The sequence below is a fragment of the Arvicola amphibius genome, chromosome 3 (genome assembly GCF_903992535.2).
Source record: "Arvicola amphibius chromosome 3, mArvAmp1.2, whole genome shotgun sequence".
Classification (NCBI taxonomy): Eukaryota; Metazoa; Chordata; class Mammalia; order Rodentia; family Cricetidae; genus Arvicola; species Arvicola amphibius.
The window spans coordinates 150,814,207-150,835,482 of record NC_052049.1 but is presented as its reverse complement, the minus strand read 5'-3'; the positions used below and the strand labels follow the sequence as shown (position 1 = coordinate 150,835,482).

Sequence of the window (21,276 nt, the reverse complement as noted above, 5' to 3'; positions counted from 1 at the left end):
ATTGAGCATGAACTAGAAATGCTGATGGAACAAACCCACCAGGTTCCTGTATGACCTGCTAAAGAGTAAGTTTTCTGAATGCAAGGGAGAACAAGTGATTAAATTTAAAGCATATATTGCATTTCTGTTAATAGAATTCTATCTTAACTCCTACAGAAATCAGGCTGGTCTGAAATTCACCATCTTTCTGCCTCATGTTCAGCCAAAATGCTGTGATTGTGGATGTATGCTTCCGTTTATGGATCCTGTTATGATATGTGGATTAAAGCAATAGTAATGTTGGGTGGTGTAAACTGAAAAGGTTCTGGCAGTGATCCATAAAACAAAGCAGAGCTTGAACAATTACAGGGAAATAAGAATAAGTTTAGCACATTGAAAATAAGATTTAGAAGATTTAAAAGATTGGCATATGTGTGCGTGTGCATGAGGACAAGTATGAGAGAATATATAACTTGTTTAATAGGAAGTCATCTCATTTACTGTGTCAGGCTTTTAAGCAGAAATGTCTGCTAAGTAGGATATGCTGCTCTTGTATCTGACAGGCCTATGTGGGAAGTCAAGTACACATTCTTAACAGTAGTGGGAACAAGAATGAGATATAGCCTACAAGATTCAGTTGAAAAATCATTTATATGAAAAACAACATTACAAATGAAGAAAGCTTACTCTGTAACTTTTAAAACTGACAGGAGACATAATAATTGGCATGGGCTGTTGCCCCTGATTCTGGGGGTGGATAGTAGGTAGGCAGAGAAGGGTGTCATAGAAGCCAAGAGGTAAGGTTTTCATGAAAGACACAAGAATAGGCAAAATAAGGCTGAAGGTGTCCTATGAGTTTACCAAAGTTGTTAATTATTGCCTTGATCTAAATGTTTGTGGTCCCTACCCCCAAACTCCCATTTCAAAAGTATCTTAAAACCAAATCCCTATTAAAAGATATACCTTTTATTAATGGTTAGGTCATGACTTCATGAGTGGGCTGATTTCCTTATAAAGAGGCCCAAGGGGACTTCTTTGATTCTTGGGCAATGTCTGTTAGAAGTTGCCACTTAGGAAGTAGATATAAAGCTTTTTACTAGACACTGATTCTCTTAGTCTCTGGGTCTTAGATTTACCTGCCTCTAGAACTCTGAGCATTTAAGTGGCTGTTGATAAATTACCCACCCCAAGGGATTGTTAACAGTAGCTCCAGCTTATTAAGACAGAAAATAATTTTGACAGATGCTAAGTATCTCCACTTATGTTTTAGTTACATTTTCCCTATGCATCAAATGCAGACCTTTCTTTTTACTGTTCAAAACCTTTCTACTACCTACTTATTCCCTTTGCTAGGGATAGGATTGTTTTCTCAAACCATTCATGTGGTTAATTTCTTTATTAGCAGGTTGAGGTTGAAGATCTTGACATAATCTTGTATTATGCCCCAAAAGGTACCAATTGTTTAAGAGGAAAAATTGGAGGTGAGGAAAAATAGTAAAAAACACGACCAAAATAACTTTATTAGTTGTAGGCTATGTTGACACTGTACATTTTGAGAAGTGTTCTAATGAGGAAAATGTAGCCTTTGCAAAGGCAACATCAGCTGGATCTGGTAAAAAAGACACATTCTGTAGAACTGGGTTCTGAGACATTGTATAGACCATGTTATAAACTTCTGAGGACATAAATAAGAAGGAATTACAGGTAGGGGAGCCTGAAGAAATGTGACTACATCCCGCCACCTGGCTAGCTTTACCCATAATAATTACACGGAAACTGTATTCATTTAAACACTGCCTGGCCCATTAGGTTCAGCCTCTTATTGGCTAATTCTCACATCTTGTTTTAACCCATATTTAGTAATCTGTGTAGCACCACAAGGGGTGGCTTACCAGGAGAGATCTTAACCTGCGTCCAACTCAGAGAGGAGAGGCATGGCGACTGCCTGAGGTGTCTGCCTTACTCAGCTTTCTTTCTCCCACAATTCTGTTCTGTCTATTCCTCCTACCTAATTTTCGGTCCTATTAAAGGGCCAAAGCAGTTTCTTTATTAACCAATGAAAGTAACACATAGACAGATGATTCTCCTCCATCATTTACCCTTTTTCTGTTTAAACAAAAAAGAAAGGCTTTAACATAGTAAAATTACATATAACAAAACAGTTATCAAGCAAGAATTACAGTTACAATATTTATATCTATTTTATCTTTTATCATAACTAACAATAACTATCTATATATTCTTTAATTCCATCAAAGACTCCAGAAGGATATAATGTTACCTAAGTAAACAAGAAATAAGTAACTTCCAAAACTCTAGAAATGACAGAGACATCTCGCTGCCTGTACAGTCATCCAAAGTTCCTCTGTACCATTGGGGCATCCATCTTCAGCCTACAGGCCTATAGTATCCAGCAGACTTCCATGAAGCAGGAAAATTCAAAGACAGTTTATTTACTTTTTTTCTGTGTCCTGTAGAATGTCTCATAGACTCTTTCATGAGTCAGGAATCCTGAAAGACCATCTCACCTTTAGGCAAGTTTAGCAGTCCTCTCTCTGTGGGTTCTTTGTGTCCAGTTTATGCAATAGTCCAGGCAAGAGCAGTTTCTTACCCAAATGGCTAACCAACTCCATAAGGAGCCTCTTCGATGCCCATCTTCCTCTTGAAGTAGCTGGTGCTGCTAGGAGCAGACGTGTCTCATTGTCATGAAAACCCTAAGTTATTAAAACATTAAATGCCATATTCTGCAGTCTTTGAAAGATATGAAGAATGTCTGTCTAACTGAAATATATCTCTATATATCTAGAAAATTTAACTAACATGACCACAAGCTTGACTATTATTGATGATTATCCATTAACCTATATATCCTAATTATACATTACATTTTTAAATGAACTACATTACATAATCACAATACCTTAATCAAGTGCAGAAATATATAAACATATAATAAAATTGACCTTAAATTTCTATCAGTAAGGTAAAATTTAGACCAATGTAAATTATTCATATCTATATCATCTCCCCCTTTAAATGTAAAAGAACATTTATAAACAATATTTGGGAATATGGGCGCAGTTATTTCTCTCCAAAATGTAATGTGTATATGAAATCCAGTGCAAAAGAAGAAAACAGTATGCTATGAGCAGGGTTGACAGACTGAATGGATCCTGCATATTAAAGATAGTATTTATAAATAATAAAGATAGTATTTATATTAGCTAGCTTCCTTATTTCAGAGATTGTTCAGTTTAAGGAGGAAATGGTGTATCAGGTCTGCAACCTACTCTTAAAAAAGAGTTCAGAAAAAGTCTGTCTCTCTGTCTTTGTCTCTCTCTTTCTCTAAGTAACTGTGACTTTTTTTCCCTTTCAAGTAAGGGAAAGATTTACAGGCTTACGTTTTAATTTTAAGGTCAACTGAGGAAAATTGCTCTGTTCCCAAATGTATATAATTTTCTACCTGTATAAAAATGAACTTTATCACTTCTCTATTATATTGGATATTTTCATTTAAAATTTCACTTCCTTGTCATGTAAAAATATTATTTGCGTATGTGTGATGTGAATATATATGTACATGTATGTTTGAGTGCTCATGTACAGAAGCAAGAAGAGACTGTTGGTGTCCTCTACTCTTAGCCTATTCTTTTTAAAAAAATATTTATTTATTGTGTATACAATATTCTGTCTGTGTGTATATCTGCAGGCCAGAAGAGGGCACCAGACCCCTTTACAGATGGTCGTAAGCCACCATGTGGTTGCTGGGAATTGAACTCAGGACCTTTGGAAGAGCAGGCAATGCTCTTAACCTCTGAGCCATCTCTCCAGCCCCCCTTAGCCTATTCTTTTAAGTGGAGGTCATCTCTCTCTGAACCTGTGGCTCTTACTTTCTCTGATAGGCTAGAACCCAGCAGGTTCCGTGTTCTTGCTGTCGTCATCCCCTTTGAAGCTAGAGTTAGGGGCACTTGCAGAACACCTTTTAGTAGATCCTGGGATCTGAACTCAGGATGCACTCTTAACTGCAAGTCATCTCTCCAGCCCCTATACTTGTCACTTCTAATTCTCTAGCTCTTTGTTTTATAACCTCAACTGTAATGGACTTTGGAAAAGATAGTTTATTTACTAGGCAAGAGTATTTACTGAATAAGCCATATGAAAAATAACTATAAAGTTCTAAAAGCTTTCCTTTTTAATAAATAACAAGTAACTATCTTAATTACATTGAAACTTGCTTCAAGAAAGTAAAATTTGTGAATATAGATTTTTGACTGTGTTTTGTTTTCTGTATCAGATTTATGTGGTTTGTAGCTTTGTGTTAAAGCTTAATGAAATTTTTATGTAGAATATACAGCATTTGTTTTCTGAAGTTTGAGGAAAATCAGAAACTCTATTGCATTACAAAATAGAAGCCATGTCATCAAACCTGTAGCAGTTTCCTTCCTCAAAAGAACAAAGCCATATACCTCCTCGGATATGTGTTGCCTAGACTTGTATGCAAAAGAATATTTGTAATTCTCCCCATCATGGGCTTTGTTCCTCGACATCATCATTATTATTGTTATTATTATTTTTATTTTAATTTTAAGTATGGCCATTTACGGGGATTCATAAAATTTTAAACTTTTTAAGGTAAACTTTTTAGATAAAAGGAAGCAATTATTATTACCATCACTTCTATATAGTATTTAAAAGAATTAGATAAAAGGCAGTAATTCCAGCATAATGGCCTGTCTTAAAGGCACCTTTCTTTAGTACAATATGTGTGGTCTTTTCAATTTTAGCACTAGAATCAGTGAACTTAATAGGTTACATTAAGCCAAATTTTGTTTATGTCCTAGTTTTTTAAGCCTTTGTACTCTATTGTATTTTCAGAGTGAAAGTATATTTTAACTTCTTTGCCTCCATTCTTCATTGACAAGATATCTTGAAATAACAAAAACCCATTAAGCCGGGCGGTGGTGGTGCACACCTTTAATCCTAGCACTCGGGAGGCAGAGGCAGGCGGATCTCTGTGAGTTCGAGACCAGCCTGGTCTACAAGAGCTAGTTCCAGGACAGGCTCTAAAAAAGCTGCAGAGAAACCCTGTCTCGAAAAACCAAAAAAAGAAAAAAGAAAAAAAAAAAAACATTAAATTTGGTCTCTTTTTAAAGATTAGGTAAGCTAAAGGCTGCATAAATTTTTTTGTGCCATATATCAGCTTATACTAGGTATAGTCACCATAGACAACTAGAAACATGGCAGTGAACACTTTTCAGGGTAATTATATTATTAAGTAAAATAGCTACTTATTTCTTGTCCATACTGTTTTGCGATTAACACTATATAACATTATAATTGGATTTAAAGTGACCTCCAAAATAATGGTTCAGTTTTGTAGCTAGACTGATTTTTTTATCGCATTCCCTGTAATTATGTACAGTAAGTGGCACCTCTGTGCAGTTATATCTGTTGTTGCTGTCATGTGTAAACTAATAGCCAAGTTCTTTCTAACCTTGACCTTCTGTTGATTCTCTGGACTATTCAGAAACAGGGTCTGAAATTCTCTAGTAAGAACTTTAGTAGGTTATATCCTTGCTCTTAACACCCTCTCTTATTTTCCATAGGTTAAGCTTTTCCAGATTAGATGCTAGTATCTGGGTATAATGTTCTGAAACTGATGGCTACCAATTTCTATTGGACATTGGGACTTTACTGAAAAAAAGAAAAAACAAAATACAATGCCAGCCAAGATGTTTGTACTACCTAAATACACCTAAATGCTATCTAAAAGTATTAGGTTTTCTCACTGTATGACATTTTCATGAACATGTGTCATGTTCTAATTTGTCACCCTCCTCTACTATCCTTACCCATGTTCCTGTCATTTGGCTTGCTCCCTTACTTGGAAACACCTTCCTGTATAGTCCCTTCGTTGCTTTCATTTCATACTGAAACTCATTACTTTCATACTAAGAAATTTTAAAAGAAAATGAATTTAAAATATGTATAAAGGAGTACTGAGAACAATTTTTAAAGCAAATCAGAAAAAAATTATTTAGAAGTAAAGGAAGGAGTCCTGTAGAGAAATAGGGGGAGAGTAAAGTTAAATATAAAAAAGGAAAGGATAATAGCAAGCTAGAAGAATGTTATGGGGAGAAACAAGAGATTGTAATAAGCAGTTGGTTCCCAGCTGCTTAGCCCCGAAATAATCACACAGAAACTGTATTAATTAAATAACTGCTTGGCCCATTTGCTCTACCTTCTTATTGGCTAATTCTTACATATTAATTTAACCCATTTCTAGTAATCTGTATATCACCACGTGCCTGTGGTTTACCCGGTAGAGTTCCCAGTGTCTGTCTCCAGGGGCTGCATGCCTTCTCTAACTTGCCTTTCTCCCATGCTATGCTATAGGCCAAGCCAGTTTACTCATTAATCAATAAAAGCAACACGTAGACAGAAGGACCTCCCACACCAACAGATTGTATTTTTTTTAAGTTAAAACAAAACAGTTCCCAATAATAGACTGAAAAGAAAAAATACTACTCAATAATGAAAATAGCGTAAGTAAAATCAGGTGGTATACGGAGAGGAACTAAAACAGAAGCTTTTTAAAATATTTTAAAACATTATGAAACAGAAATACATCTAAAAGTGTAATCAGTACACTTCTTTTTTAATAAAAAAAAAAAGATGTGGCTGTGCTTGATGTCACACACCTTTAATCCCAGCACTCAGGAGTCAGGGCCAGGTAGATCTTTCTGTGAGCTCTAGGTGAGCCTGGTCAGTGTAGTAAGAGATTGTTTTTTGTTTTGTTTTTTGTTTCTTTTTTTGGTTGTTGTTGTTTTTTTTGAGCAGGTTCTTCTTGGGTTCTCTGATTTGAGATGGCCAGTTATCGAATATTAAGGTTGAGAGTGTCAATTGAGCTTGTAGACTCTTGTATTTCCTATGGTTTGGACTGGTGCTGTATCTGTATTACACAGCTATCTAATGCCACCTTACTGTCTCTATCTTGGTAGCTCTCCTTCTTTACCTACCAGGGACATTTTCTGACAACACTGAGCTTTGCAGTCTTAAAGACTGACCTGGTTCTTTCACCCTCTGCACACTCCCCAGATCATCACTGCTGGTGTGGTTATTGTTTTATCTGGCAGATATATTTTCCAAGCCTATCAGAACTGTGGAAAGGGACCAGGCCTTGAGGCAGATCTGTCTTCATGCTTTTCAAAGAACTCCTGAGTGTTATTCATCTTCATGCAGTATTTTTGCTCTGTAACAGTTAGGTATAGATGGCATGGCTGCAAAGGTCAATCTGCTTGTTGTCCTCAGTAGCATGGTTGCAGAGGTTGAATCTCTCAAGCTCTAGAGTTTTCTCAGTTGGTGAGATCTGTTAGCCACCAAGGGCAGGATATCTTTGATGAGGTACCTCCTGTTCTTCATCTAGGCTCCTGCCACCTGACCTTCACAACAGCTTCCCTGAATCTTTCCTCTCTCCGTGGCTGAAGTAGGCCAAATTGTGACTTCCCAAACCTGATCTCAAGCTCAGTTTTTAGTGATAGTCTCTCCCTCAAGATGGTACCCAGTTGCTGCCCATCACATTGAGTGAAACATTAGATTTCTACCCACTGGAGTAATTACTTACTATCTCACCAAAACCATCATTAGAGTTGGCTGTGAGGATAGGGCTTTAGACTCTTGAGAATAGAGTCTAGTTTTTCTTGTTCTGATTCTCCTTAACATGCATGTATCTTTCCCACATATATCTTAAATATATATACTGAACCTTTTCACCATTTATTAACATTGTTTTTGTTTCATGCCTAATACGATTTTAACATTTTCCTCTTGTTAGATTCTGATGTCTTACTCTTTGATTTATTGTTAACCTCAGTATCATTTGGTGCTGCAGTTAGGCTTAAGAAAACTTGTTTAAATTCTGATCAACAGTTTGATCTGTTTAAAGAATAATTTTTAGTCAATTTCAAATTACCTTTTACAGTTATATAAAACACGTGTGTAAGGTGTTGAAGCGGTACCTCAGCAGTGATGCACTTTTCTTGGACTCATTGCACTGGGTTTAATCCCTGGTGAGCAACAGTAAATAAATAGAACACATTTATAGTGCATTTATGTATCTATACTTTCATTTTGGTCTGTGATTTTTTTTCAGCATATCAGTGTTTCTGCTTGCTTGTATGTGTGTGTCCAGGTGTGTACCATGGAGGTCAGAAGGTGTCATAGTCCTTAGAACTTGAATTAGAGACAGTATGAGCCACCATATGGATGCTGGTTACCAAACCTGCTCCTCTAGGAGAGTAGCAAGTGCTCCCAAGTGCTGAGGCATCTCTCCAGCCTACCATGCTTTGTTTTTGTTTTTTTCCAGATAGGGTTTCATGTAGTCTGAGCTGACCTCAAACTTAATAAGTAGCCAGGGATGACCTTGAGCTCATCTTCTGTTTTTCACATGTTGAGATTACACAAATCACAAGTATATCCGTCCACATAGTTTATTGTTTTTTTTTTTTTTTTAATGTTTTCTCAGAGCTGGAGAGATGGTTCAGTGGTTAAAAGCATTGGTTGAGCTTCCAGATGATCTGAGTTTGATCCCCAGTGTCCACATGATAACTGCAGTTCCAGGAAGCAGTATGCTTATTTCTAGCTTCTACTGACCCTGCATGAATATGGTAGATAAACATGCATATAGGCTACACCCATGCTTGTTAAATGTTTTCTCAATAGTCTTATGTTCCTTTCTGATTGTTTTCTGTTTTCATGGTCATTTGAAAAGCTCCTAGTCGATTTTTTTCTTTCAAATTTCCTTAAAGAAATTATTGATCAAAAGTAATAAAGCATGAGGTAGAATCTGCTTAGGAATACTTAGTGTTCTGTTTGAAATTCTGTTAAGAGTTATATAGGAGCAGGGATAGGTCCCTGAGTAGTATAGTAGAGATTTTCTTAAGTAGGTGATTAAAAGTTCTCTTCTGTTATTTGATTGGAGAAAAGAAAGGTTACTTAGAATATTAAATATGTAAGGGGAAGTATGCATTAGTTCTGTTATTGGTACTTGTTTGAATAGGAAAGAATGATAGTATTAAGTGGATAAAATTATTAGATAATAGGCTAGGAATACAATAGGACTTCTTAGGATTTAATTTGTGAGATGTGGTTGGAGGGAGCCCAAGTTGCCATTATTTTTGTTAAAGCTGACATTTTTATCAGAAAGTTAAAAGTGTTCATAGTTTGTTAACAGGAAATAATTTTAATGGGGTGTAAAGCAAACTCTTACTCAGATTCATATCCGAGTAATCAAAGTGAATCATACCAATATTTGGAAGCAGAGTTATACATGTTTTTGCTTTTATCTTGTGTTATATGCATGTTAGCATAAGATTCTATTTTTTATATTAAGTGATGTTTTAATTGTTGGAACCACAAAAATAAACTAAATAGTCTGTGTTGGGATTACTTAGGGTATTGTACTTGTGACAGCATGAGTTCACTTGTGACCAGGTCTCCATGGATGTTTCCTTCCCCTCATTATCTTTTAGGACTTAGCTTTGACTTCCTTAGAGGAGTCTTCCTTGACCTCCCAGCCAAGTGACACTGAACACTGTTGCCAGGTTAGCTGGCTCTGGTAGCAGCTCACAGTTCTTCATAGCTCTTCTCAAAGCTATAGTTCAGATTGGTGATTCTGAAGGCACCATAAGCTCCCAGGGCAAAGCCCGCTTGCTTAGTTGTTTTATTCCATTGTCTCCTAATTGTCAAGTGAGGGGCTTGTCCCATAGCAGGTTTTCATGGAGAAGGAATAGTCATGGGTTGTTCATTCAGTACAGCATCCCATTTTCAGTCACGTGGACGTCAGCCCTGCTGCTCATACTCGTCCTCCCTCTCTCTCACTCCTTTGTCTGACTGTCTTGGTCTTATGAGTCCAGGTTGGCCTGAACTTCAGATCCTCCTGCTTCCCTGTTTCAGGTCCTGGGATTACAGGCACTCACCATCTCACCCAGCTGTTTGTTTTCTTGTTGTGTATTTCCACTAGTGGAGATTCTCCTGTCCATTACAGAGAGTGACATTTTCCTTACCTTCTTTGTTGTGGGGTCAGCTAGTGGAAGAATTTAGGCGGTACGGTCTGATGAATCAGAGAACTGAGGTCTGCTGCCTGCTACACTGGGAAAGATGCCTTACCTTTCTTGCCTTAATTTTCTCAAGGAGATAAAGCTCTAAGCCTGCCACCCTTGGGGTGTTGTGAGGACTAGGTGATTACTGGAGACAAGAGAGCAAGCTGACTGTCGAGGAGTTACTCTTGTCTGTATTTACTACCTGTGACTATTGATAGGCACACCTTAGATTTTCAGTTGCTTGTATTTTCTCGTTTTCTAAATGGAACAAAATTCTGTTTTTGTGATAAATACAAGTTGGAACTAAATACAAATATAAGTTGTCTTGATATTTTGAAGGAGTTGATTCCAGGCCCCAGGTCCTTTGTGGATGTCCAGGCTCCATGGTTTGTTCAAGTTGCTTATATAAAATTGTATACAATTTTTTACAACGTTGGTTTCTTTTCCTATGTACTTTAAGTCATCTCTGTATTACTTAACAAGAGCTAATGCTATTGGCGAGTGCCTTGTAATGAGTTGTTCCATCTTGTTTATGGAAAGGGACTGTGCATGTTTTGTATACATGTGTTTGTTCTGAATATACTTGTTTATTGAAAGCGGTAATGGAAGTGGTGACATTGCTTTGCCTTCTGTTTTGGTACTGAAGCTAGAGTGGAGTGAATGGGTTGACTCAATTTATGGAACTTAGTCAAATGAGTGTTATAAAGCCTTTTTGTATTTAACAAGTACTTGTGCTAGACAGCAGGATAGACTTGTTTTTGGATGTCAAAGATGGCTGTTCTTACTTCCTTACCACAGGTGCGCAGATGGACTTTTTTGTAATCTTTCTCTTCTGCTCTAGTAACAACTTACTATTTTACCTTTTACTATGTTTACCATTCTAGTAACAAGTTATTCATTTTACTTTTAACCGATTACCAACTTTGAACTGATTTCCTGATTTCTAGCCTTATTTACAATGATGACAAAGTACCCTTTGAAAAATATATCTAGTCCTGATGCTCCCCTGCTTGATGCCCATTATAGATCATCATATTTCTTCATTTTTCACATCATTGCTTCATACTCTAAATTAGTGTGCAGACTACTTGCTACTTGGTAACTTTTCTATTTTGCCTCAGGACTCAACCGTAGCTAGTTTGTATTTAAGTGGACAATATTTTAGTGTGTGTTCGGAGAGTTTGAATTAATATGCATCTTTAACTTCCACTACTGTGTATGTGATCATGTACATGTCATATCTGTATTTTATTAGTATGAAGCAGAAAACTTATGTGAGTTGTTTGCCTTTGTAGGTTCTCTTCTGATCTAAAGGTCTGGGCTTTTTGTTGTCGTTTTTTAATTTGCATTAGACTGGAAGTTCTTAAAATAATGGTTACATGAAACCATAGTAAACCTAGATCTTGCCAAACATTCAGTAATTTTCAATTTTAACTTAAAGTATAGAAAATGTAGCAGAAATACTGATAAGTTTTAAATTTCTACAATTATTATATGAGGATTAATAATATGGTTTATAATGTTTTAGATGTTTGAGATTTTCATGTTAAAAGATAAAAAATAGAACTCAAAAGTTCTTATCTCTGTTTTTGATTGTGAAATTATAATATTTATTTCTAGATAAAGAATTTTTTTAGGAACAATTTCCTTAAAATTTTCTTACAGAATTTAAGCTAAACAAGTAATTTATGTGGTTATTGGCTTCATAAAGCCAAACCTTTTTTCTGAACAGTGATTTTAGCTGATGTCATATAATTTTAGCTGAAGGTCAGTGGTAATAAACTTGTTTGTTACACTTTGACTTTCTAGAAGCTTCCCCAAATTACCATCTTTTAATTTTGTATAGCAAAATGGCATATATGATATTAGGAACCAGTGTATAATATATTTGTTTTGCATTTAGGTCTTATTGCTGTAGAAATTCAAATTCTTTTGTAAGATTGGAGGTGGACCAGATAGTTGTAAATGGTGGGTGGGGAACCATTGATGCATGACAGTTATTGCCTATGTCTTCTCTTATTGCTTATGTTTACACAGATTTTAATTATTGAATGATTTAATAGAAAAGGAATTTAGGAAGAAGAGTAGTACTTAAGATTTTTTGGTTTTCAATGCCTAAAATGCAGTTGTTGATATATGGACATAACTCATTTTTTTATATTACAAGTTGAATTATTATTTATAGGATTATTTCTATCAATGTGTCTATTCTAATTTCAAGGGTTCTGATGATTGTCTTGTGAAAATCTGGGCCACAGACGATGGAAGATTGCTAGCTACTTTAAGAGGACATGCTGCTGAAATATCAGACATGGCTGTTAACTATGAGAATACTATGATAGCAGCTGGAAGTTGTGATAAAATGATCCGTGTCTGGTGTCTTCGGACTTGTGCACCGTTGGCTGTTCTTCAGGGACACAGTGCATCCATTACATCACTACAGGTAATTGTTTTAAACCCTTTTAAATTTTTTTTGCTTAAAATTTAAATTTTAATTAAAATTTAATTAAGTTTTATGAAGTCAGTTATGATGTAGCTTTATCTAAGGTAAAACAGGAAAGTATTCCTGCTTTATGAATTGTATGAACTTGTGATGTAATAGCAATCATTAATTTGATTCATTCTGTGTTTCTGGTTACTATTAGTTTCTATTAATTTGGTTTGTAGGGAGAGTTTTGTTATTTGGACCGTCCTTGTTCTTGTAAAGACTGTTTCCCCCTGTGATTGCTTTTCAGTTCTCACCATTGTGCAGTGGCTCAAAGAGATACCTGTCTTCTACTGGGGCGGACGGCACTATTTGCTTTTGGCTTTGGGATGCTGGAACTCTTAAAATAAAGTCAGTTGCTATTTTATTTGATAAAATAAGTGTGTTTAATGATTGAAAGTTTAAATGATAGTCAACAAAGGGAATATATTTACTTTTTTCTTTCAGTAAATAAAAGAAATAAGCTTTTTTCACTAATCGCTTTCATTTTTATGCCTCACCATTTTTTTCCATGCTTCAATTTTTTCCCCTTCATGCTTACTGATTTTAGTTACCTTTGTCTTGATCCTAGTTGTTTCTTTAAAGAATATATGTTTTTATTACCTTCATATATGTCTTCCTTGTATACACTGTATAATTTTGTCTCAGTAGCTTAATTTTGTACTGAGAACATATTAAAATTGATAATACTATTCTTTAGAATAATTTAAATTACATTACTGACTCTAAACACTAAATTTTATTTTAATTTTAGGGAAAGAGTTAAAGTTTCATTATGCTATGTATAGATAACATGTTCTATGGTAGCACTTCAAAGATTTGCTTTCATTTTCTGTTAATGTCTTGGTTTGTAGAGGTGGAAAGATGGCTCAGCAATTAAGAACACTTATAATTCCAGTTCTGGGGAATCCAGTGTACAATTCTGACCTTCATAAGCATCAGGCACACACATGACAGTGAATATACATACTTAATAGGCAAAGTACTCATGCAAATTAAGTACATCTATTTTTTTAAAAAAAATTTAGTTTATCAGATCAGGGTGGCAGAACAATTTCTTTTTTTCTTTTCTCTTTTTTAAGGACGCTGAAGAAAAGCAAGGTTAAATGATTTTCTTATAGCTAAAAACCATTTCTCAAAAAGTTGGTTCCAGGTAGTACTTTGCTTAATGTGCCATTTTTTGGAAATAGGCTCTCACTATGTAACCCATGTTGGCCTGAACGCATGGAACCCAGACTGGCCTCGGCTTTGAGTAGTCATCCTGCTTCAACCTCCACTAGAGTTATTGTCAAATTGAAATCTATGTTACTTGATTTTTTCAACATAGTTATATTAAACATGTCAAAGATATTAGCTTAAAACATCTGCAGTGTAGTTATAACTAGTATAAATATAGTTGAATATAATCTATTATTTGAAAGAATTTTATTGTTAACATGAGTCATATTGCATTCAGATTTACTTTAGTATAAGGATAAATTCTTGTGTTGTGGAAGAATATTTTGTCATGTTGTATTAGAAGGTGAACAAGAGCTCGGGAGATGGCCCAGTTGGTAAAGTGCTTGCTATGCAGGCATGAGAACCTTAGTTTGGAGTCCCATCACACTGTCAAGAACTGGACATAGAGGCACATCTCTTACCTCAGGGACCAGGAGTAGTGCTGGGGCAGAGACAGGACGGTGACAGGGGCTTGCTGGCTATCCAAATCAGCCAATCTGTGAGATCTAATATACTAACAGACCTTGTTTCAAAAATGAGATGGAGTCATTCATTGAGAAAGACATATGTTGTCAGCTTCTGGCTTCCACACACATACATTCATGGGTTATATGCCTGTTTATAGCCACTTTCCCCACCCAAACACATACAACTTTAAACAGGAAAAGCTATATAATACATATAAACCACAGAGGTAACATGTATTTTACCAGTGTGTTCATTTTTATCATTAATTTATTTCTTTATATAATTGTATGTTGCTATTCTACCTTATGAAATTTGTTGAAGTTGATTAAAAATGGGTATAATTCACTTCTAAAATAATTTAGGATTGTTCAGTGTAGTAGTTGATATATGGATCAGAACGTACTATGGAATTTATCTCTAGAATTTTACTTGTCTGCTGATAGTATTTTGATTTTCGTGTTGTTTTTAGGAAGATAGCCATCTGTTACCTATTTAGTTTTTTTTCAAAATCAATTTTTAGATGGGATTACTTCTTGTGTTTCATTAAGACTTTTAAATGTTTTTTTTTTTTTTTAATTAAAGTCCAAGACCTACAAAATTTACAGAGCGCCCTCGACCTGGAGTTCAGATGATCTGTTCTTCATTTAGTGCTGGTATGATTGATTACCCTTTTAATTTTCAACTTTAAATTGTACATCAGAAAGAAATAAAATTATGAAAATATTTTATTTTGTTCTAGAATATTGTTCTAATTAATCTTCTGCAGTAGCATTTTAAATGGTTACCAGAAGGTTTTATAATCTAAGTATTTAAAGTGAATTGATAATGAAAATTGGGTGAATAGATTGGTATGTAATGTTCCCAGTATCTGTTCCCCTAACCGTTTTTATCTACCCTTGTTCATTTGATAATTGTAGGTAGAGTATTGACTGAGGGTAAAGGACAGAAACACATGCTGCTGCCATTAAGACAGTGTTTTATCTAGTTAGACCAAAACTAGACAAACACAGGCTCTTCTTAGGTATTTTATTTTCACACTGTGGATTCATGCTCTTCTTCTAAAGCTACATTGTTGTTTTTAAGGCTCCATTAAGTGGATCATTCGTTAGAAGTACTTAAAATGTTTCATTGTGTATAACAATTTGATGTTGTGAGAGTATTCTTGAGATGAATAAAATTGTCATACGAACAGTGTTTTTTTTTTAAAGTAAAATATATATGCTATAGTACACTGACATAAGTGAACTTTGAGAACAGGCTCGTAATGTAGAGTTTGTGGGCACGTTACTGGGGTAGTTGCAAAAGTAGGATGGGAATTTGATTGGTGGGTAAGAGGTAAAAAGACTTAGCAAAGTTAAAAGTATCATGTGGATTTACTTATAAAAGTGTGCTGTTGTTCTTCATAGGTGGAATGTTTTTGGCCACTGGAAGCACTGACCATATTATTAGAGTTTATTATTTTGGATCAGGTCAGCCAGAGAAAATATCAGAATTGGAGTTTCATACTGTGAGTATGGTGAAGGATCTAGATGGGTACAATCTTAATTGAAACAAGTTTGTATTCAGCTTTTGCTTTATTTTTTTCTTTTTATACAGGACAAAGTTGATAGTATCCAGTTTTCCAATACTAGTAACAGGTAAACTATGTTTGTCTAATGTAAATGCAACTTTAAAATTAGAAGATCAAGATAATTGTAGTCAGATTTCTAGTTGTGTAGAAGTTATTCATTCTTGAAGAAAAGAACATAACCTTCTTACCCAATATGCCATAGTGTTAGTTATTTGGATACTTTTCTAATATAGGAAGATTTTTTTTTTTGTTATTTGGGTAGGGGGGCAGCAGACTTTATTAACATGATAGAAGGAATAGACGTAAATTCTCTGACCTTTGGTCCAGGACGACCTGTTGTCATCAACTTTGAGAGCAAAAATAATAAAGTTGTTTTGTTTGTTATCCATACCTTTCCCATCTATCAGAAGAGAAGCCTTTGATTAAAAACTAGTAATTTATCACATTACATTTGAGACATTCCTAGATGTTAAAAGATGTTTTTCCATAAATATTCTCCTATTCTGGATTTAAAAGAAAATAATGCTACTTCTTGGCATCTTGAATAGAACAGATCAAAGTTTTTGATACTGAGGAGCAATTTTTTTTCCATTGGAAAATAGTAATACTGTTTATTGCCTTTGATCATTTTGAGAGTTGTTTTTATTAGCTTGTTCATGACCTATTAAAATGGTCTTACAAGCTCATAAAGTTTTGGGAGTTCTTAAATTCATAGAGACAGAACCATTTCTTTTATATTGGAATATTTTGTAAATAAAAATGTCCCTTAAAAAGAGAATTTGGGGAAAAGAACATTTTGAGGAAGCTTCTGTGATCCTTCCCTGCCATTGGTGGGATTGGACATTTGTTGTTGTTTTCATAGGTTTGTAAGTGGTAGTCGTGATGGGACAGCACGAATTTGGCAATTTAAACGAAGAGAATGGAAAAGCATTTTGTTAGATATGGCTACTCGTCCTGCAGGGTAAGAGATCAAGCTTGATTCATTTTATATAGATTATTTAATATTATAATGTTGCAGGTTGGAATGACATTTGCTTATAAAGGTGTATACCATGCTAAGATGGTTACTTTTCTTCAATCATTAGAGGTACTTTTGGAGGTGAACAATGCTGATTTTTGCAAACTATCTGAATATCAAGACCTGAATTAATTTTTTAGTTCAGTTTTATTAAGGAGATAAAAAAGTTTGCAACCAAAGTATCTTATGCTTCATGTCTGGTTTTTGATTTTGAGTCTTGATCTCATGTATCATGTACTGGGTTGATTTGAACTTCTTTGTAATCAGAGATAGGATTGGATTCCTGATCCACCTGCCCTCATCACTCCACCTGCTGTTGCTGTAATTACAGGCAGGTGGCACCACCCATGGTTTTATTGCTGTGCTGGGGATCTGCCCCAAGACTTCCTGCATGTTAGTACCCTACAACTAAGGCCCCTAAAAGGATGACTTTTTATACCCAGTGGGTTTCTTCAGCCAAGAAGTGTTATAATACATGTAACTGTTGTTTTAGTTTTGCTGTTTGATTGTTGCTCTCTACTTGTATTTACGTATAGTCTCAGTGGATGGGAGAACAGGGTAGTTAGGATACCATGGTAGCAAGTAGAAGGTGGGACAATGAGCAACATGGCATAAAGATGATAGACCATAGATAGATAATTATAGCAGTGGTTTTCCCTCAAGGTCACTGTTCCTTATGGTTTATGGATGCCTTAATCATGGAAATCTTGGTTTTCCTAAATCCATGCAATAATATCAGTTCAACTGTTTTCAATTATAATGATAACTACTCATGTTAATAACTGTAAAGTGTAAATGAAAATACATTTTATTTTTGTCGTGTATTTTAATAACATCAGTGTAAACAGTAAACTTGTCCTTTTCAGCCAAAATCTTCAAGGGATAGAAGACAAAATCACAAAACTGAAAGTAACTATGGTAGCTTGGGATCGACATGACAACACAGTTATAACAGCAGTTAATAACATGACTCTGAAAGTTTGGAATTCTTACACTGGTCAGCTGATTCATGTACTAATGGTGAGAAACAAAACCGAACTTTTAGTATTACTGAGGCTGATTTTAGAATGTAGTCTAAATAGATAAAATAAAGCTGATAAGTTATCTAAAACCTCTTGCTTGTTTGGGTAACTGAACTTGATAGGTAACTGGGAATAATGTAAAAAAATGCAAGCAGCATGACTTGGAAATGCTTGATGTTTTTGTTGTATAGGAAAACATTAAAAGTATTCTCGAGTATTAGTAATAATAACCTAAACCATGAACAGTGCTATTATATTAGCATAGTCTGTTATTTTTTTGGCATGGTAAAGTTGAAGTTCTGCCAGTTTAATAATGATTTCTAGAAACATTGTCATTCTCTTGTGTACTTTTATGTATTTATATCTGTTTTGCTACTTTAAAATATTTCAGGGTCATGAAGATGAGGTGTTTGTTCTTGAGCCACACCCATTTGATCCTAGAGTTCTCTTTTCTGCTGGTCATGATGGAAATGTGATAGTGTGGGATCTAGCAAGAGGAGTCAAAGTTCGATCTTATTTCAACATGGTAATTATATTTCTTGTTTAATACCTATTAAAGATGTGGAAGATATTTTGACAGAGGTGTTCTGCATATCACAAGCGAAATCCATTTTAAAAGTCCATGCCTTATTTTGACTTTAAAAGTCTACAAATAAGGAATTATTTATTCCATATTGACATACTAAACTTAAAATTAGTTGTTCATTTTATGCCTGTGTATTCTGCTAACTGGTTTACTTTTATCCATGAAAGATTGATCAGTAGGTCATGTAAATGAAATTATGCGAAAGAAAATGTGTTTGAAAACCAGTGTGGGTAAATTATAGATAAATCTTCATGTTGCGTTTTAATTGGCTTCTTTTTTTTCTTTCTTTTTGTTTAATTGAAGCCAAAGAATTATGTAGTTCTTAATTTTGGTCAAATTAATAGTGTGCTAGATGTTTATTTTGGCTCCACGCTTTTTGCCTCCGTGCTGTGTTCTTATGTGCATTTTGCATATTTTTGTTGAACATTTAAATTATTGGTTTGATTACATATATACATAGCTAACCAGTATTTGCCCTCCTTTCACCAATGTATAAAATAAAAGGGTTGTTTCTTTTTTTTTTTTTTTTTTTTTTTTTTTTTTTTTTTTTTTTGGTTTTTCGAGACAGGGTTTCCCTGTAGTTTCTAGAGCCTGTCCTGGAACTAGCTCTTGTAGACCAGGCTGGCCTCGAACTCAGAGATCCGCCTGCCTCTGCCTTCCGAGTGCTGGGATTAAAGGCGTGCGCCACCACCGCCCGGCATAAAAGGGGTTCTTAAATACTGCACCTTGCAGTTATTTACTCTATAATTGAGATTCCAGTCACCAACGAGATGAGAGAATCATGTTTCTACTATTTTTACATGTTTAGATTTTTAATAGCAGAAATTTTTATAAGTCATGATATAATTAGCAAACTAACAAAAATCAGAATTGCCATATACTGTATATTTCAGTCATTTTCAGGCTGGGAATATAGCTGATGGTCGTACTTCCTCAACAAGAGCAAGGCCTGTAGGTTTTCCTTCATTGGAGCCACACATGTCTACATGTGCCCTAGTTATTTGTGAGATATTTTGCTTATGAAGAGATAGAATGACAGTAAATGCCATCCTTGATTGATTATAATATTATAAAGAAATTTTATTAGTGAAGTGACTAACTTTGGCCTTCACCATGGATGATCCTTAGTGTGGATAAGGTCAGAAATAAGAATTGTACAATTCCCATTTTTATGAAAATTACTATTTTGCTTAGTTGTTAGTGATGAATGGATTTCCTTTGTGATTATGTAGTTGTTTTTTTTTCAAAGTAAATTTATAAATGTGGTAGAGTGTCTTTTTTCTATCTTCTTATTTCTGGATTGCTCCTTTTCTAAGCATCTCTGTTGAATAAGGAAGTTGATCGTTTCCAATTGGTCCTTAATTGTGACTGTACACACATTAGTGGTTCCACTTAGTAATTTATATTTCCAAAGAGCATTCTTACACTGCTCTAAAAAATGAAGAGTAATTTATGGTAAATTAAACACTGATTCTGAATTTTCCCTCGTCAGGTAAGTTTGGAAAATAAACTAACATCCTTTCAGGAGACCTAAGGATTGCAGCACTTTCAGATTTACCTATTTTTCTTGTTCTGCTGTTACAGATTAGTTATATAACCAGAAATCCGATTTTTAAAATTCCTTAATTATTGTAAAATTTACTTTTGAAGCAGTGTGTGGTGGTCCATCCTAGTACTCTTCGCACTTAGAAGATGAAATCATGAGGATCAAGAGTTGATGGTCATTTTAGCTACATAGTGAGCTCCAGGCTAATCTGGACTATTTGAGACTACATGTTTTTAAGCTAAGAAGGAAAGACAAGGAACTAGTTTGGTTTAATTAGAGGTTCAATTGAGGAAATTTTTCTGTTCTTTCTATATGCAATAAATAGTAAAACCTAAGGGTGGTTTAAAAATTTTTCTGTAATGATTATTAGTATCTTCAAACTGAGAAAAGCAAACTAAAAAAAAATTATCCTTGTTACATAGTTACAGAGCATGCACTATCTTTTGTCTCAGTAAAAGCAAGATCACCTTTAATTTTAAATGATTTTTAGTGGTTTCTATCTTTTAAATGATTTTTATAAGATTTCAGTGTCCTTACCAAACCCTAAAAAAGTGTAGCTTTATGGAAACCTTTCATAAGAAGGGTAATTTTTATTTCAGTTTCATGAAGAAAGTGTTCATTACAAACTTTGCTCAGCCTTCCTTTGATCATATATATATTAAGTATTAAATTTTCAGGTTTTATAAGACTATTACTAATGTATTCTTAATGCTAAATATAATCAGGAGGTAGCTGAGAAATGTTCAGTATCATTGTGTAACAGCTACCAGTTAATCCCACCTAGTGATGTGTCTAGAAGTGATAAAGTTTAACAATGATAAAATTCTGAGTGGCTCTTCTGTGATCTTTATTTCAAAATTTTTGTCTGTTATGTGACTATCATACATCCTTTTTAGTCTTTTGTGTTCACTTCATTGCTCTTTTTTTTTTTTAAATAGCCTGTGAAAGCATCCAACACTTCTAAGATTTTAAAAACTGCTTTGGATGAAATAGCAGCTGATGATCTTAATGTTCACTCATACCATTGTTGAGTTGTGGACTCAGTTTTTCTATTTGTCTCTGTGTAACTATTCAGAGTTGTTAAATACCACAAAGCTTTGAGTCTAAATGAAATCTCTGATGTTACATTGAATGTATGTATCATCCTAAATCACAGTTGAATTTAGTGATTTGTCATATTTTTAGAATTTGAGAATGAATAATTCTCAGTACTACAATTTAGTGTTAGAAATGCTGAATGCTTATATTAGTATTTGAAGAATTTCAAAAATTGAAACGTATAAA

General features: G+C 34.6%; 1 protein-coding gene across 2 annotated transcripts in view; it reads left to right on the top strand.

Annotated features, from left to right (window-relative positions):
- Positions 1–21,276, top strand: part of LOC119809181 (pleckstrin homology domain interacting protein) — a 119,789-nt gene that overhangs the window by 36,629 nt on the left and 61,884 nt on the right. For both annotated transcript variants that reach the window (XM_038322048.1, XM_038322047.1), the window contains exons 8-15: positions 12,301–12,522; positions 12,815–12,915; positions 14,833–14,903; positions 15,657–15,757; positions 15,847–15,887; positions 16,683–16,781; positions 17,705–17,858; positions 18,252–18,386. In XM_038322048.1, coding sequence (XP_038177976.1) covers positions 12,301–12,522; positions 12,815–12,915; positions 14,833–14,903; positions 15,657–15,757; positions 15,847–15,887; positions 16,683–16,781; positions 17,705–17,858; positions 18,252–18,386 — 924 coding nt within the window. The remainder of the gene's footprint in view (positions 1–12,300; positions 12,523–12,814; positions 12,916–14,832; positions 14,904–15,656; positions 15,758–15,846; positions 15,888–16,682; positions 16,782–17,704; positions 17,859–18,251; positions 18,387–21,276) is intronic.